Source organism: Oncorhynchus gorbuscha, linkage group LG13, assembly GCF_021184085.1.
Source record: "Oncorhynchus gorbuscha isolate QuinsamMale2020 ecotype Even-year linkage group LG13, OgorEven_v1.0, whole genome shotgun sequence".
Taxonomy (NCBI): domain Eukaryota; kingdom Metazoa; phylum Chordata; class Actinopteri; order Salmoniformes; family Salmonidae; genus Oncorhynchus; species Oncorhynchus gorbuscha.
Genome location: NC_060185.1, coordinates 34,632,940 through 34,651,962, shown reverse-complemented (window position 1 = coordinate 34,651,962; position 19,023 = coordinate 34,632,940). Strand labels below are relative to the sequence as shown.

The 19,023-nt window shown below is 41.8% G+C and overlaps 1 protein-coding gene and 1 pseudogene across 1 annotated transcript; both read right to left on the bottom strand.

Annotated features, from left to right (window-relative positions):
* Positions 1-2: 2 nt before the first annotated feature.
* On the bottom strand, positions 3-14,107 carry phkg1a (phosphorylase kinase, gamma 1a (muscle)). The gene is made up of 10 exons (XM_046294271.1): positions 13,726-14,107; positions 11,025-11,167; positions 7,105-7,283; positions 6,463-6,517; positions 6,158-6,223; positions 5,723-5,886; positions 4,899-4,989; positions 3,803-3,956; positions 3,198-3,323; positions 3-1,307 (listed from the first exon to the last, which is right to left on the bottom strand). Exons 2-10 carry the CDS (start codon positions 11,105-11,107, stop codon positions 1,041-1,043), a joined length of 1,185 nt encoding a protein of 394 aa, XP_046150227.1. The 5' UTR covers positions 11,108-11,167; positions 13,726-14,107; the 3' UTR covers positions 3-1,040.
* A 152-nt stretch (positions 14,108-14,259) lies between these two features.
* On the bottom strand, positions 14,260-18,495 carry LOC123992775 (annotated as a pseudogene).
* Positions 18,496-19,023: the final 528 nt, after the last annotated feature.

The following is a 19,023-nucleotide window of genomic DNA, read 5'->3' as shown; positions in this document are numbered from 1 at the left end:
CATACAATCAGGTTGAGATTTAATAAATAAAATGAATTAATGTTAGCATACAATTAGTGTTCTCATGCTCCCTTAAACAGTTTACAGTACATGACCAAGTACAGTATAACCCAAAGTATGTCAAGATAGAAATGTACATGCCGGGCTCATTGCACATACTGAGCGAAGGGAGAATCACTAGCACTAAGAAGCTTTGCATGCAGAGCAATTGTCTTTTACATAACTCTATGCATATGGAATTTGAGGCTCATTATGATTGAAATTACCTTTAACACTATCTAGGAATATTTCAGAGGGGAGCAACATTTCAGAATACATCTATATACTAGACACCATACTCATGTTGGAAAAGAATAGAGGGCCTGGATGTGCACTATTTCCATCTCTGAATTTTCTGACTCCTGCAATACTGTATAAGCCATAGAAAAGTGATGAAACATTTCACTGTGGATGTCTAGCTATTTGTTCCATTATGTACTAAACACAGACCAATATTCCTCAGTGCAGGTGTTGGAGGGTATAGTTCTAGGATATTTCCCAAGTCTTGATCAATCCACAATTTAAAACGGGTTCCTAAACCTCTGGGACCCCCAGACATATCACAGTTTTGTTGTATCGCTAAACTAGCTCACCTATTCAAAGGCCCGATTTAGTGACGAGTGGAATAGATCAAATACATGGAACGGCTGGGGGTCCCTGAGGAGAGGTTTGAGAACCACTGGTTTAAAAGACATACCAGTCAAGCGACAAATAGCAGCAATCCAATAGGATTGTATTTTCACCAACCCTCCTTTTTGATACAAAGAACAAGCTATATCATGCTACATCTCTAAAGTGTCCAACCCAAAGTTTTTTTTATTGCGTCACACCAATGCTTTAATCAGCCCAATGACATACCAGCCCAATTCTGTCTCCAGATGTGTGCAGCCGTACACATTTAACACCATTGGATTTTAAAAGGATAGAGAATTGAGACAGATGCAAGCTAATGTAGAGTCCCACCTCCCTCTTCTTAGGACCTGGACTGAGAAACAGCATCATTACCAGGAGTGCATGGAGGAGTCCTCGGCCTCTGCAGCCATGGACAGCAAGATGGCCTTGGGAGTGTTCTCGAACAGGGCGGCTCTGTTCTGGGTCTGGCCCTTCTTGACCCAGTGGCCATAGATCTTGAAGGCACAGGCGTCGATTAGCTTGCGGATGGGCTTGATGGCATACGGGTCACTCTTGATCACCTCCTTGGTGATAGGCTTGGCGCGGCGGTAATTACAGTAGATGCGCATCACAGCCAGCACTGTCATGCAGACGACCTGGTGACATGATGATGGGGGTGAGAATGTGTTGGTTCTATGTACAGTCGTGGCCAAAAGTTTTGAGAATTACATTAATTTTCCCAAAGTCTGCTGCTTCTGTCTTCAGATATTTTTGTCACATGTTACTATGGAATACTGAAGTATAAATACAAGCATTTTATAAGTGTCAAAGCCTTTTTTGACAATTACATGAAGTTCATGCAAAGTCAATATTTGCAGTGTTGACCCTTCTCTTTTCAAGACCTCTGCAATCTGACCTAGCATTCTGTCAATTAACTTCTTCTGGGCCACATCCTGACTGATGGCAGCCCATTCTTGCATAATCAATGCTTTGAGTTCGTCAGAATTGGGTTTTGTTTGTCCACCCACCTCTTGAGGATTGACCACAAGTTCTCAATGGGATTAAGGTCTGGGGAGTTTCCTGGCCATGGACCCAAAATATCGATGTTTTGTTCCCCGAGCCACTTAGTTATCACTTTTGCCTTATTGCAAGGTGCTCCATCATGCTGGAAAAGGCATGGGTCGTCACCAAACTTCCTGGATGGTTGGGAGAAGTTGCTCTCGGAGGATGTGTTGGTACCATTGTGAGTGAGCCCACTCCCTTGGCTGAGAAGCAACCCTACACATGAATGGTCTCAGGTTGCTTTACTGTTGGCATGACACAGGACTAATGCTATCGCTCACCTTATCTTCTTAGGACAAGCTTAGGACAATGCCCCAAACAATCGGAAAGGGGATTCATCAGAGAAAATGACTTAACCCCAATCCAATCCCTGTACCCTTTGCAGAATGTCAGTCTGTCCCTGATGATTTTCCTGGAGAGAAGTGGCTTCTTTGCTGCCCTTCTTGACACCAGGCCATCCTCCAAAAGTAATAATAATATATGCCATTTAGCAGACGCTTTTATCCAAAGCGACTTAGTCATGTGTGCATACATTCTACGTATGGGTGGTCCCGAGGATCGAACCCACTACCCTGGCGTTACAAGCGCCATGCTCTACCAACTGAGCTACAGAAGGACCACAAGTATTCCCCTCACTGTGCGTGCAGATGCACTCACACCTGCCTGCTGCCATTCCTGAGCAAGCTCTGTACTGGTGGTTGCCAGAACTTTAGGAGACTGTCCTGGCACTTGCTGGACTTTCTAGGGTGCCCTGAAGCCTTCTTCACAACAATTGATCTGCTCTCCTTAAAGTTTTTGATCCGATAAATGGTTGATTTAGGTGCAATCTTACTGCCAGCAATATCCTTGCCTGTGAAGCCCTTTTTGTGCAAAGCAATGTGACGGCACATGTTTCCTTGCAGGTAACCGTGTTTGACAGAGGAAGAACAATGATTCCAAGCACCACCCTCCTTTTGAAGCTTCCAGTCTGTTATTAGAACTCAATCAGCATGACAGAGTGATCTCCGGCCTTGGCCTCGTCAACACTCACTCCTGTGTTAACGAGAGAATCACTGACATGATGTCAGCTGGTCCTTTTGTGGCAGGGCTGAAATGCAGTGGAAATGTTTTTTTTTGCGATTCAGTTCATTTGCATGGAAAAGAGGGACTTTGCAATTAATTGCAATTCATCTGATGACTCTTCATAACATTCTGGAGTATATGCAAATTGCCATCATACAAACTGACGCAGTAGATTTTGAAAATTAATATTTGTGTAATTCTCAAAACTTTTGGCCACGACTGTACATCAGACTGCATGTTAGGATTTATTTTACCTATGACTGATATTACGGTGTCATATTGCCATCGATCCCAGTCAGTTCCGATATTGACATTTATTAAACTCATTTTCCATGGGGATTTCTGAACTCAAACATAAATCCCCAACCGTGGTGTTGATTCCACATCACATGGGAATCTTTGTATAGTGTTGCTGCTCTTACCTTGAACCTCCTCTTGGGGGTGAAGTGTCTTACTTCAGCCACCACATACTGCTGGAAGAAGGGGTGGTTCAGGCAGTCTTGGGCTGTATAACGCTGATCTGGGTTTACCATCAACATCCTGGAGATCTGAAAACAGAGACATGAGGCAACATTTAAGGGGCAATCAAAGATTCCCCCCTCAAAAAAAGTGTCCATTCTGACAAACAGCTGAAGGATGCGGCTGGAGAAGTGTAGGCACTCTCAAATTAGGGGAAGGAGGTAGCCTCAAGGTTAGAGGGGTGGGCCGGTAACCGGAAGGTTAGAACCCCCGAGCTGCCAGCGAGGAAATCTGCAGGGAGTGAGCCTTCTTCAATATCCCGTATACAACCTGCCGCCGTTCTGCCATTGAGCAAGGCACTACCCCTTGTGCCCCATGGGCACTGCTCCCAGCCTGTGATGTGTGTCAGATTGGGTACTGTGACAGCAAAAAATAAACAGTATCCATGCAAATGGACCAATAAAGTGGATTCATTGACAGAGCTATGAATGCAGCTGACTATCCTTGAGATCAGAAGTATAGTTTTAACCATGTTTTGAAGCTACAGTGTTAATCCTTCCAAACCCACTAGGTCTTTGATAGTGTCAGACCGGTCGTCCCATTCAGGAGAAGATAAGTCGTAGTTCCCAGCTAGGATCATACGAAGCATCATCATCTGTTTTCTATGCCAGAAGGGAGGGGATCCAGCCAATAGAGTGTACAAGATCACCCCTGAACTCCATCTGGAATCACAATAAATCATCAGGATTATAGTGATACTTTTTCTATGACTTTATTTCACCATATAATATAAAGGTAACTGCCAAAATAGTGGAAACATGAGTAAATGAGGAATACAAAGTATATTGACAGAAGGTGCTTCCACACAGGTGTGGTTTATGAGTTAATTAACATCACATCATGCTTAGGGTCATGTATAAAAAGCCTGGGCAGACTGTTATTTTGGCGGCAGGTAGCCTAGTAGTTAGAGCGTTGGACTCGTAACCAAAAGGTTGCAAGATCGAATCCCCGAGCTGACGAATGTAAAAAAATCTGTCATTCTGCCCATGAACAAGGCAGTTAACCCACTGTTCCTAGGCCATCATTGTAAATAAGAATTTGTTCTTTAACGGACTTGCCTAGTTAAATAAAGGTAAAATAATAAATAAATACCATGGCTATGCCTCCATAGGATGACAATGCCCCCATCCACAGGGCACGAGTGGTCACTGAATGGTTTGATTTGCATGAAAACGAGGTAACCATATGCCATGACCGGATCTTGAGCCTGAGACAACGTTTTACACCACCATCAAAAAAAAAAAAAATTTTTTTATGGCGTGTCGAATGGTGTCGCATCCCTCCAATAGAGTTCCAGACACTTGTAGAATCTATGTCAAGGTACATTGAACCTGTTCTGGCGCCCTATTAAGACACTTTATGTTGGTGTTTCCTTTATTTTGGCAGTTAGCTGTTATGTACCAAGTAATATTAAACTAAATAAATAATATGGAACAAGCTTAACTAAATGGATACTTTTAGAAATAAATGTTGCACTTAAATTGTGATTAGTGAAAATATTTCACTTAAAATAAATTAAGTGCTGGAGCAGTGGCAGTGGGATCTGGTATCCAGCGGGTAGATGGAAAGGTGAATGGGTAGTTGTGTGTAATCGGAGTACTCACATGTCAACTGCAGTCCCGTATCCTTTGTGGTTGGGGTCCATGGAGCACTCAATGATCTCAGGAGCCAGATAGCCAGGGGTCCCACACACCTCTGGTGTAGAAAACAGATAGAGGGGGCATTGCTAGGTGAATATTAGTAATAATTAATATTCTCATAATTATGAGTACAATAAATGTATATGAAAGTCTCAAGCTGAAACAGGAAACACATCATAGTCTACTACAGTAATTGACTGTTCTTTGCATGTTTATCAGTCAACCTGAACCTATATATAGTATTTGTTGACAAACGTATAAGTGTGGATTGTATTTTACCACAAAAAAACTGACTGCAGTTCCTAGTCTGAAGTTCTGTGCATGCTGAGAAGTCACAGCATCGCCTTTTAAAAGGTCAACACATGCTCCTAATGATTTGGGAACAGCAAATAGCTCAGCAAGTGTCCTGTTGCATCTTAACCTTTGCTTGAGCAAACGACAGGGACAGGACAGAAGGGGAGTGGGTTGTGGACGAGGATTTAGGGGCGTTGACTAGCTCGAAAGGGTTCCTCTACATAGCACTGGCAGCTAGTGTTAAAACTTAGCGCCACAGCGTTCAAAACACGAGGCTTCCTTCCACTGACTGAGCAGCCAGTATGAAGCGCTCATTACCTTCCGCTATAATGCTTAATTCCATGTGGTATGCAATTATGGACATGGGGTATCCTGACGACTTTCTACAATGATTTCACTGCTAATTCAGTCAGAATGAGATTGAGTGGGACAGTAATTAACTAGATTTTCTTTGCCAGTCGTAGACCCCACATCTGTTGATAGAAACTACTAACCGTTGAGTGTCTGTCCGGGCTCAATCTGCAGGGAGAAGCCGAAGTCAGTGAGCTTGATGTCCATGTTGTCATCCAGTAGGATATTCTCAGGCTTGAGGTCTCTGTGGATGATGTTCTGGTCGTGGAGGAATTTAACAACCTCTAGCAGGGCACGCATGATCTTCCTACAGGAAAATAGGGAAATGTTGTCCTTCTGATCTATATCTCTCACACTCCCTAAACATGCAAGACTCTTCCCATTAGGGCCAAACTAACTAGTCTCAAATCACTCAAATTCTACAGCACTCACACATCAAATCTCTCAATGTCCCTCAAATGTCTTAATGAACCCCTGAACCACAAACAGTCTTGTCCAGATATACATTTTTGAGGGGACCGAACCCAGATGTACGCAATAAGATAGTGAATGAATGTGTGTGAGGTAGAGTTTCTGACCTGGTCTCCTTCTCACTCAGAGTTACTTTTTCTGTGAGGTAGTCAAACAGCTCTCCTCTCTTCATCCTGGGAGAGAGACAGATTATATTGGTATGCATACATCCTGAGGGCCTGAAAGTGTTGAGTCAAATGTACTCTGTATAAATCACTGAAAAAAATCACCAGTGCACTAAACATGTCACTCTTCCTTGTACCTTGATTGGATAGTGTTTTTTAAATGTTGTATAAATATTTATAAGATTCCTTGTTAGGAAATTTGACATATTACTGTATTGTACTTCTGCAGAGTCTGTCTGGATACTTACAGATCAAACACCAGGAAGAAGAAGGCTTTTGACTCATAGCAGTCCTTCAGCTGGACTGTGGAGAGATAATAGGCCTGTTATGATGTATGTCTACAACCAGTAGAACAGATTCTGATATTTGTTTCACAAATTGGTCTTTTGACCAATCAGATCAGCTCTGAAAAGATCTGCTGTGAAAAGATCTGATGTGATTGGTCAAAAGATCAATTAGTGGGGGAAAAATATCAGAATTTGGCTGCATGTGTAAACACAGCCATAGTTACACAGATCTTATAATATCAATTTGACCTTTTCTAGCTAAACAAGTGATGCGCAGTCAATATGGTTATGAAGCAGTACAGGAGAGCAAAAGCTAAAGTTGTCCAACCCTCTAGGATGCATAGACATAACCTTTGAACAAAGTTCTTGTAAAATAACTTTAGAGATCCACGTCAATGTGTTCCACACTCCATATTTGACCAGATGAGGGAATAATGTTTTTATCGGGCCCATTTTCTCAATTCAGATTAAGCCTACTCCAGGAATAGGCTAGATGGATGTGTGAGTTTCTTCCTCAAGTTTTTTCAAGTAGTTTTGTTATTATATACATTAAGTTCCATTAAAGTGTCAATAATGTAAGCATTGTGGTGTTATTTTGCTTACTGATGTTGTCCATTCCATAGACTTTCTTGAGAATATCAATCTCCTTCACTGTGGCCTCTTTGATCTCCTCGATCTCGGCAGCCGAGATCTTGTCAGAAGGAGTGACGTCAATGATTTTGACCGCATAGTCCTGTTGGGTTTGTTTATGAATACAACGTCGCACCACGCTACTCACCCCCCTGAAGCACAAGGACAGAAAAACAAAAAGCGTCATATCTAAAGGTAGTAAATTACATCACACACATTTCAAGTGTTTATTTGATTTGTACAGCTGAATACTCAAGGGGAACTTATTTTGTTAGATTTGTTCCATAGCAAAAAACAACGGCAATGTGCCCCACCAGGGATTTGAATCCACAACCCTCTGATCATCACTATGTAGGATGTTATTTCGGACACCCAGAACTAAAATCTTGTGGAATTGCGTAAAATATTTCAGATTAAATTCTCTGGGGAGTTTAGATGTACTATAATTACAAGGGAGACGTGTTAGTAAATGTACTAACGGGACTAGCGAAATCTCAATCTCTCTAAATGGAAATGTAGCGAGTTTCGTGCAAATTTATGGGCAAAATGTCCCCTCTCCTACACAAGTTCAAAAGAAGCCAAATCGTGATTTGTTCAAACGATAAGTGACAGAAAAATCTGCGTACCAGAACAAAGTTCCTTGTTGGTCGTCGCGTTCCACAGTCTGTCGACAGATGCTAATACCATCTATGTTACGTGCATCTGTCCACGAGAGATTATATAGGATGTAATACAACTCCAAATAAACCAATACAGGACACAATGTGTATCTAATGCAGAACATATACTAGAGCTAAAATCTCACAAGGCTGAGAATGATTGGCCATCCCTATAAGATAAAATATTTAAAATATCTGAAGCACAGCTTTATATATTAAGGCAGCCTCAAAAACATGTTCATCCTTACCATTTTCTTTTTGAGAACCTTCTGCACTTTGCAAGTAGGCCTATACTCCATATATTGACATTAAGCTGCATTAGGCCACAAAAACAAGTACATACCACTCAGTATATTAAAATACAGGTGGTCTCTCTAAAAGCATGTTGTCGCTCTCTACATGTGCAGGAAACTGATACGATAATACAGGTGATGTGTGTGTTATGCCATACTATACAGTGCACTGTTGTTTATGTGACATGTCACAGAGCCCACCAGCCCAATAAGAACAGTGGTAAAGCTTTATCAAGGTTTTATTTAGGTAAATAGGTAAATAGCTAACTTGTGCTGACAAGGGTAGAATGGCTCTGTTAGTTGTATGATGTATGATGCTGGCAACAACAGGGTTGTGGTGGGTTTTATTCTCATTTGGCCCACATACTAAATGTGTTTTGTATGTACAAAAAACAATGATGAATTATCTCGTCTTTGATCTGGCCTGTCTTTGTTAACGTTCTGTGATACTTGTGAGAAACAATGGCAAAAAACTAAAATAAACAGGCAAAGCGTAAATACAGGACTAAGATTGAATGCTACTACACTCAGCTCTGACGCTTGTCAGATGTAGCTGGGCTTGCAAACTATTACGGACTACAAAGGGAAACCCAGTCGCGTGCGGCCCAGTGAAGCAAGCCTACCAGACAAGCTAAATGCCTTTTATGCTTGCTTCGAGGCAAGCAACACTGAAGCATGCATGAGAGCACCAGCTGTTCCAGATGACTGTGTGATCATGCTCGCCGTAGCCAGTGTCTTCACTGACATTTTCAACCTCTCCCTGACAAGTCTGTAATACCTACATGTTTCAAGCAGACCACCATAATGCCTGTGCCCAAGAACATTAAGATAACCTGCCTAAATGATTACTGCCACGTAGCACTCACGTCAGTAGCCATGAAGTGCTTTAAAAGGCTGGTCATGGCTCACATCAACAACATCATCCCAGAAACCCCACTCCAATTCACATACCACCCCAACAGATCCACAGATGACGCAATCTCAATAGGACTCCACAGTTCCCTTTCCCACCTAGGCAAAAGGAACACCTATGTGAGAATGTTCATTGACTACAGCTCAGTGTTCAACCCCATAGTGCCCACAAAGCTCATCACTAAGCTAAGGACCCTGGGACTAAACACCTCCCTCTGCAACTGGACCCTGGGACTAAACACCTCCCTCTGCAACTGTATCCTGGACTTCCTGACGGGCCGCCCCCAGGTGGTAAGGGTAGGCAACAACACATCTGCCACCCTGATGCTCAACACGGGGGCCCCTCAGGGGTGCATACTCAGTCCCCTCCTGTATTCCCTGTTCACCCACAACTGCGTGGCCAAGCATGACTCCAACACCATCAAGTTTTCTGACGACACAACAGTGGTAGGCATGATCACCAACAACGATAAAACAGCCTATAGGTAGGAGGTCGGAGACCTGGCAGTGTGGTGCCAGGACAACAACCTCTCCCTCAACGTGAGCAAGTCAAAGGAGATGATTGTGGACTACAGGAAAAGGGGGGCCGAACACACCTCCATTCACATCGATAGACTGTAGTGGAGCAGGTCAAGAGTTTCAAGTTCCTTGGTCTCCACATCACCAACAAACTATCATGGTCAAAACACCCCAAGACAGTCGTGAAGAGGGTACAACAAAACGTTTTACCCTTCAAGAGACTGACTTGGCATGGGTCCCCAGATCCTCAAAAGGTTCTACAGCTGCACCATCGACAGCATCCTGACCAGTTGCATCACCGCCTGATATGGCAACTGCTCTACATCCGACCGTGAGACGCTACAGAGGGTAGTGCGTACGGCCCAGTACATCACTGGGGCCAAGCATCCTGCCATCCAGGACCTATATACTAGGCGGTGTCAGGGGAAGGCCCAAAAAATTGTCAAAGACTCCAGTCACCCAAGTCATAGACTGTTCTCTCTGCTACCGCACGGCAAGTGATACCGGAGCACCAAGTCTAGGTCCAAAGGCTCCTTAACAGCTTCTACCCCCAAGCTATAAGGCTGTTGAACAATTAATCAAATGACCACCTGGACTATTTACATTGTCATCCCCCTTTGATTTTACACAGCTGCAACTTGCTATTTATCATCTATGCATAGAAACTTTACCCCTACCTACATGAACAAATGACCTTGACTAACCTGTAACCCCGCACATTGACTCGGTACTGGTACCCCCTATATATAGCCTCTATTGTTATTTTATTGTGTTACTTTTTATTTTAATTTTTTACTTTCGTTTATTTAGTAAATATTTTCTTAACTATTGTTTAAAACTGTATTATTGGTTAAGGGCTTGTAAGTAAGCATTTCACGGTAAGGTCTACCTACACCTGTTGTATTCGGCGCATGTGACAAATAAAATTGGATTTGAAAATAACGCAATTTCTTTATCACACAAGTGACCCCCTGTGTGAATCCGAGTGGGATGACACAATGACTCTACTAGCTGACCAATCACTAGTACTATTCGGTGCCAAAACCTTTGTCCTAAAACATGCTCAAATGAATGCTGTCCGGCTCAATAATACATAGTTTAGTTACGTAATGGCATACCTCTCTTGATTAACAAACACCACACAGTGATACGACACAAAGGATGCCCCTGATGACAGGGTTTAATAGTGAGTTCCCAGAACCCTAATTCCCTTCCATAAGCAGTCTAGACTGAGGGGTGGTTGATGTGTGTTTAGAGTTTCTGTTTATTATTATTTCTGTTCTCCTCTGGTCCCAGATCGTTTTGGGCAGTATAGCCAACTTATATGGTCATTGTGATGCATTGCCAAACATTGTTGAGGTGACATTTGAGTTTGTTACAGGTGTACAGCACAAACATACCTGGGGCCAGGCTATTTCTATGCAGTGAATTAATAGAAAATACTAATAGATGTTCGTTTTACCTCATGTACATGAAAACAATTCCATATGACATACAAATGATACCATACCTTCCCAGGATCTCCTTGGGGTCATATTTGCCATAGAACTCCTGAGCTCCCACCCAATCCGGGATCTCGTCCTCTTTGGTCATGTTGGCGTGACTGGTTATCCAAGGAAACTAGACTATTGTACTGCTGCTGCTGATAACAAGCTGGGAACAAGAAAACACAGCAGGTCATATTCAGGGCAAACTCACTTTCTCATTAAACTGAGCTGTATTTGTGAAGTTGATTGACCTTTTAACAAAAAGTTTAATAGTATGACATTTAAAGTAAAAATGTAATTCCCCCAAAATAATTCAATTCTAAAGTCTTACAGCAATATAGGCAAGCACATAGGAGACAATTGATGTAGGTTTTTGGTGAAAGTAGCCCAATTGTTTGACAATGGTTGTGTATGTATGTACAGTTGAAGTTGGAAGTTTACATACACTGGAGGTTGGAGTCATTAAAACTAGTTTTTTAACCACTCCACAAATGTCTTGTTAACAAATGATAGTTTTGGCAGGTCGGTTAGGACATGTACTTTGTACATGACACAAGTAATTTTTCCAACAAATGTTTAGACAGATTATTTCACTTATAATTCACTGTATCACAATTCCAGTGGGTCAGAAGTTTACATACACTCAGTTGACTGTTCCTTTAAACAGCTTGGAAAATTCCATAAATTGATGTCATGCTTTAGAAGCTTCTGATAGGCTAACTGACATAATTTGAGTCAATTGGAGGTATACCTGTGGATGTATGTCAAGGTCTACCTTCAAACTCAGTGCCTCGTTGCTTGACATCATGGGAAAATCAAGAGAAATACACCTCCACAAGTCTGGTTCATCCTTGGGAGCAATTTCCAAACACCTGAAGCTACCACGTTCATCTATACAAACAATAGTACGCAAGAATAAACACCATGGGACCCCTCAGCCGTCATACCACTCAGGAATGAGATGCGTTCTGTCTCCTCGAGATGAATGTACTTTGGTGCCAAAAGTGCAAAACAATCCCAGAACAACAGCAAAAGGACCTTGTTAAGATTCTGGAGGAAACAGGTACATAACCTGAAAGGCCGCTCAGCAAGTAAAAAGCCACTGCTCCAAAACAGCCATAAAAAAATCCAGACTACTGTTTGCAACTGCACATGGGGACAAAGATCGTACTTTTTGGAGAAATGTCCTCTGGCCTGATGAAACAAAAATAGAACTGTTTGGCCATAATGAGCATTGTTATGTTTGGAGGAAAAAGGGGGAGGCTTGCAAGTCGAAGAACACCATCCCAACCGTGAAGCACAGGGGTGGCAGCATCATGTTGTGGGGGTGCTTTGCTGCAGGAGGGACTGGTGCACTTCACAAAATAGATTGCGTCATGAGGTAGGAAAATTATGGGGATATATTGAAGCAATATCTCACAACATCAGTTAAAGCTTGGTCGCAAATGGGTCTTCCAAATGGACAATGACCCCAAGCATACTTCCAAAGTTGTGGCAAAATGGCTTAAGGACAACAAAGTCAAGTTATTGGAGTGGCCATCACAAAGCCCTGACCTCAATCCCATAGACAGTTTGTGGGCAGACCTGAAAAAACATGTGCAAGCAAGGAGGCCTACAAACCTGACTCAGTTGCACCAGCTCTGTCAGGAGGAATGGGACCAAACTCACCCAACTTATTGTGGGAAGCTTGTGGGAGGCTAACTGAAACGTTTGACCCAAGTTAAACAATTTAAAGGCAATGCTACAAAATACTAATTGAGTGTATGTAAACTTCTGACCCACTGGGAATGTGATGAATGAAATAAAAGCTGAAATAAATCATTCTCTACCATTCTGACATTTCACATTCTTAAATTAAAGTGGTGATCCTAACTGACCTAAAACAGGGAAATTTTACTGTGATTAAATGTCAGGAATTGTGAAAAACTGAGTTTAAATTAATTTGTCTAAGGTTTATGTAAACTTCCGACTTCAACTGTATGTATGTGTAAACAGAACAGGTAGACCCGGTATATAGCTGCAGATGCCATGTTGAACTGGTTTAAATACGACCTATATAATGACATTTCGAAGCTCCGCCCCCGGCCCCCTCCGTAGGTGGCCATGATCAGAGGGAAAGAACAACGTGTGACAGAATATTATAGATATAGCTAGGCTATTTCTCATTACACTAGGTTATTCATAAACCCGTGAAAATATATTTTAAAACAATATTGATTTAGCCTACGCATTATGCTGCGTTCAGGTACTAATCGGAACAAGGAAATGTGCGACTTACAAACTGGTTGTAGTTATACACGTGCCGCTTCAACCAGTTTGCAAGTCGGGTATTTCTGAGTTTCCTAGTTCCGACTGGCACGTGAATGAACGCGACATTATATAATGATTACATTTTTGTTAATAATTATTCCAGAAATATTGTATGGACTAATATGTAACCATTCCTATATATAATTAATCTACCATAATGCATGCGAGCATTGCATTTTGTGGAATACACAAGATACACTATTGTTCTGAGTGGGTCGAGCATCATCAGCCTGTTACATACACTATTACAATTCCCTGCATTGTTACAAATTAACCGATTGAATCGCAAGCCATTTTGGAAACAAATCTTATAAATCAGCCATCAACTGCCGTACATTTCCCTCATCAATATTTGACCTTTTAAATCGCGGTCTTGTCAAGTTGAACAAACACGAAATTCCCACGAACACTCACCGTATCAATCGATGCGTGTTTAGTCCTTACAATTCAGTTAAATCCATCATAAAACACTTCATAAAAATAAGGAACAAACGAGCAACTGGCTCACTAACGATATCAACACAGTTGGTAAGTCTTCATGGTGGACTGTGCTAGCATATGAAAAGGGCGAATTCTAATGTCAGATGCCAAAAATAAATCCGTGCTAGTTGAAGAGCACAGGGCCTTAACGCGTGTACACATATCTTCTTCCTATTCATGAAATAACACCCCGGTTTACATTCTAATCAGTGACATCCCCGCTAAAAGTTCGCATGCAACAGGTCTCGGATAAGTGAATGGGCATAACAGGTGGCACGAATGTACTGTAGTAATAGTACTTCAATAATAAGAAAACTACATACAAATAACTGCATGTTCTTCTTGCTCTAGTCTAGTGTCCCTCAAATGTTCCCCAACGATGATCTGATTGTTATACTTAATCACATGATCACTGTGTGCAAAAGAGCCATCAGGGTTGAGAGAACAAGAGACACTAAGATTATTTAATGTGATTCACATCAGCTTTATTAGATCCTATGCTTGTTACAAGCAAATTGTGATTGTACAACTAATCCAGATATGATGGAAATGGGTGGACCAATGGAAAAATTAAGACTTGCAACAAACCAAAAAAATAAACATATACATAACTTATTACAAGCTTCACAGCATCAACCTGAGAAATGCTTTTATTGTCCATATGATTAAGTTATTTGATCAACTGCCAAAACAAATGACTTGTTTAGTAATATTGTGTGTGTGTTCAGCGTTGATGGGGTTGTTCGTCTCCCTCTCAGGACATCCCTGTGGAGGAAAACAATAAAAGTTACATTAGGGAACATTTGACATTTTGTAGTTTTTACTTGATCGATTTAGTGAAGTCATTGAGATGGACAGATAGAGGAGAGGGAGTCCAGGGAGCATGTGTGGTAACAGCACTACCACTAGACCAGCACAACATTCGGAAACATTTTTTAACCATCAACGCCCTCACTGGAAATGGGAGGGGAGGGCAGTCCTTACAGTGAAATCAAGTGTGAGCACCTGGCATGAGCTCCTACACATTTCATGAATGTATTGCATACATTTGTAGTTAAATATCTTGGGGACCAAGAATATTGAGTGCAACCCCGTAACTATTATGAACATATGACGAAATACATTAAAGTGGAACTAGCAGCCGTTTTAACTACTTTGCAGATATGAAACAAGCAATCATAGCAGTCAAATATTACATTTCCATTTTAGGTTTAAAAAATAGGTTATATTTAACTCAATTCCATGACATAGAGAAAGCATTGTTGGCAGAATAGGTGGATGTAGTTCAATTCACGGTTAATATAATTCACCAATACATTTCTTGTTAGTCCAACAAATACTGCTATCAGATTGTAAATCACAGCTGGCCTGGTACATTGTTTGCTTCCTCCAGCCATTAGGGATGCACGGTTTCAGTTTTTAAACTCAATAGTTTGGACAAAAACTGACAAATGTAACTAAGGCTGGGAATGTTAGAATGAAACTAACAAGTGCAATGTTCACAAATCAGTCATAACGTGGCTAATTGGCTAGCTTATTTATTTATTTATTTGTTTATTTATGCAGCCATTTATTTACAAGCTAAAAACATTGAGCCTAACGTTATCTGGCTAGCTGCTAGGAGGATGTTATGTCATTGGACGAGTGGACAACTTTTTACCCAACATATCATTTTTCTGTGGCTACAGCTAGAAATGCAGGTCTGATTTGGTTAGCTAGCATGACATGAATCACTTGCGAGCTAGCTATGCTAAACTTGGAACGACTAATCCACAGTTACCATATCTCTTAGTTGTCAATCAAATGTATTTGGCATCGATCAAATGGGCAAGTTCCCATTCAGTTGTCAAAACGTGGGTTGGGACAAGCGTGCATTGGCAGGCAAGCTGCAGGAGGATAAGTAATCCCTCTCACCCCCCCCCTAAGTTTTAGATGCACTATTGTTAAGTGACTGTCCCACTGGATGTCATAAGGTGAATGCACCAATTTGTAAGTCGCTCTGGATAAGAGCGTCTGCTAAATGACTTAAATGTAAATGTACTATTCCCCATCGTTTATAATTGGAATTTTTGACAGCCAACTACAAGCTGATAAAGTTTCAGAGGGTTTTTCTTCTGTTCCTTCATCTCGCTCTGACTAACAGTTGTTGAGCTTGTTGTTGTGCATAGGCAATGGAGGGAGAGCGAGCCTACCTTTTCATGGTTGTTTGATCAATAGGACTGTACATTTCCCAAATGTAAGAGGGCTCCTGTGGTATTTACATATTTGTAGAAATCCATTCAGGTGTATTTAGTAGCTTTTGGCGAATGCTTTCTAATGATCTGAAGTCACGCTGTTGCTACTGCTTGTAAACACAGTCTAGTGTGGCAAATGGCTTAGTTGTATATAGGCCTATCGTAGCTCTGATTGGCTATGACACACCAGTCTGTGTAGAGTCCAGTCCTGGGCAATATTTTTTTTTTCTTTTCGGTTTTATTTAGTGCAATGTCTATTAATTGGCCAAACGCACAGCCACTTTCACACACATGCCTTACTCCGTCATTCCCTAACATTCTATGAATGTGTGAATATGACTCAAGTGCTCGCTTGTCAAAACAATCTAATGTATATGAACAGATTTGAATAAGATTTCATGTTGCTAAAACTCTTGTCAGTTCCCCTTTAAAAAGTGGGCCTAGTTACATTTTGTGGGGCTTTCAACAAATCTGCTCAGTTGACTCAAGAGTCAGACTTAATTGAATGAATACCAGACACCTACAGAACACCATCCAGGAACCAGACTGAAGAACACTAGCTGCCATAAAACCTCATCTTAATCCTATTCCAAAAGGTGACACCAGGGAAGGCAAGGGATAGGCAACAAGTCAACTGATAACATCTAATGTATGCATACAAGTCATGATACAACTATTTGACATTTTCAGGGACACAAAGCACCCTCTTTAACACAAATATTTCCAGTAACAGGTAAGATTGTATTCATACATACACACACTTAAACTCACCATTGGACAACTTGCACTGCTTGAGCACCTCGCTGAAGCCTTCAGAGTTTCAGGTCACTCTGGGTCTGAGCACACTCAATGAACTGCTTGAACTCGTAGGAGCAGGTTCCCTGCAGGCTCCTGCTGGAACATGGACAGGGGCTGATACTGTGCTGGCTGGTACATGGGAGGTGGCTGTTGGTACTGCTGGGGCTGCTCCTGAGAAACATAAAGCATTTGAGGTTAGTGTTGATTTTATTCTTAACTGTTTAGATGCCCATTCTTTAAGGACTGGCACAGGGTGTAATCCTCCATGGTTTATCCTCTGTCTCGCTCATACTCTCATCACTACCATTACTAACGAGGCTACATGACACAAAGCCACTTCAATATCATGGCCCTGTCACTCACTGTGATTAAGCAGTGATCACCTACCTGGTAGGTGACATCAGGCGTGGCAGCCTCCTGGCTTCCCCCGCCTCCACCCATTCCTCCAGTCATTGCGTGGCCGATCATGTGCCCTGCGGCTGAGCCAACGGCTACCCCAGCGGCTGTGGTGGCCATCTGCGCAAACATGCCTGGCTGCCCAGCTGGAGCAGCTGGGGCAGCCATGGTGGACGGAGGGGCACTGGAGCGTAGGGTAGTGGGGGTGCAGCCCTGGCCATGGGAGGTGGCGGTGGGGCTACCCTGGTTTGAGAGAAAGAGGGAGATGAGCAATCAAGTGTCAATTCAATCATGCTCACTGAAGAACTTGAATTAGGTCCATTAGCAGCTTCGATTTCAGTAAATTACTCTCGGCCAATTCAGTAACATATAATTAGGGTAGTGTAAAGATTAACCCACCAGATTCAGTACATTTCGTTCGTTAATTATTAGTTTCACCTTTCACTTAACATTATTAGCAGGTGTCTAGCAAACTAGCTAGCTACATAACTAGATACCAAATAACGTTAATTAGCATAACTTTGAAATAGATACCGTTTGTCACGTTTTAAAATACAGACTGGGCAACACAGGGAAAGGATGCAAGCCTTGCGAGCAAGTAATGGCAGGCAGCTTGCTTGATGCTAAGTTAGCTAGCTGACAATGCGTTATTAATATCATTATTATTCCTATTTGCATACCTGGCTGGAGTGGCCATTATTGACGTCCGGCTTCTGCTTCCTCTTGGCATTTTCAATTTTTAAAGCTAGTGAAATATAACAAGAAAATTCCTTCGTGTTTGAAGAAACGACCCAGTACAGTAGCTAATGTGTCTGTGTCTAATCGACCTTCGTAGGAATAAAAAAGACGGTTGTTCCATAACTAACTACCGTGTCACATATTTTGTGCGTGTAACTTCCGGTGAGATGACGACTCGCTTTGAATATTTTGAAATCTGTTGTCATATGTAACGTTTTATAATAATGATTCCATGCCAAAAAACGTTACGGTATGTAAAGCTAGTTAACTATCCTCTGATATACAGTACATGACCAAAAGTATGCTCGTCGAACATCTAATTCCAAACTCGGGGGCGTTAATATGGAGTTGGTCACCCATTTGCTGCTATAACAGACTCTGCTTTTATAGGAAGTTTTTTCATTAGCTGTTGGAACATTGCTGCAGGGACTCGCTTCCGATTTTTACGAGCTTCAGTACTCAACGGTCTTGTTCTGTGAGCTTGTGTGGCCTAACACTTCGCGGCTGAGCCGTTGTTGTTCCTAGACGTTTCCACTTCACAATAACAGCACTTACAGTTGACCAGGGTAGGAATTTGACAAACTGACTGGAAAGGTGGCATCCTATGACGGTGCCACGTTGAACGCCACTGAGCTCTTCATTAAGGCCATTCTACTATCAATGTTTGTCTATGGAGGTCGCATGGCTGTGCTCGATTTTATACACCTGTCATCAATGGGTATGGCTGAAATAGCCAAATCCACTAAATTGAATGGGTGTCCACATACTTTTGTATATGTAGTGTATGTTTTGTTTGTTTTAGCATATCAAGTTATCGAGTGCTAAAAAAATCTACACTCCAGTGCCCAGTGAAGTAATGGAAATGTTTTTATCTTTTTCCACTAGATGTTCCCCTTGGACTTTGAAATTCAGTGTCTGTAAGTGTGAAACACATTCAAGATTTTTTGGGGGGGGGAGGTAACAGTGCATTTGTATTTCCAATGTCATTAACTTGAAATGGAAGAAGTAGTAGTTTGCATATTAAAATCTGTATACCTCTGAAGGGCTTTTGCTTGAAAGTGGAATG

Excerpts from the sequence above, each read along its gene's own strand:
- phkg1a (XM_046294271.1), bottom strand. The coding sequence starts at position 11,107 with ATGACCAAAGAGGACGAGATCCCGGATTGGGTGGGAGCTCAGGAGTTC. Across the intron at positions 6,224-6,462 it reads TTCTTCCTGGTGTTTGATCT|GATGAAGAGAGGAGAGCTGT; the intron begins GTAAGTATCCAG and ends TCTCTCTCCCAG. Across the intron at positions 3,324-3,802 it reads CTGACACTATCAAAGACCTA|ATCTCCAGGATGTTGATGGT; the intron begins GTGGGTTTGGAA and ends CTCTGTTTTCAG.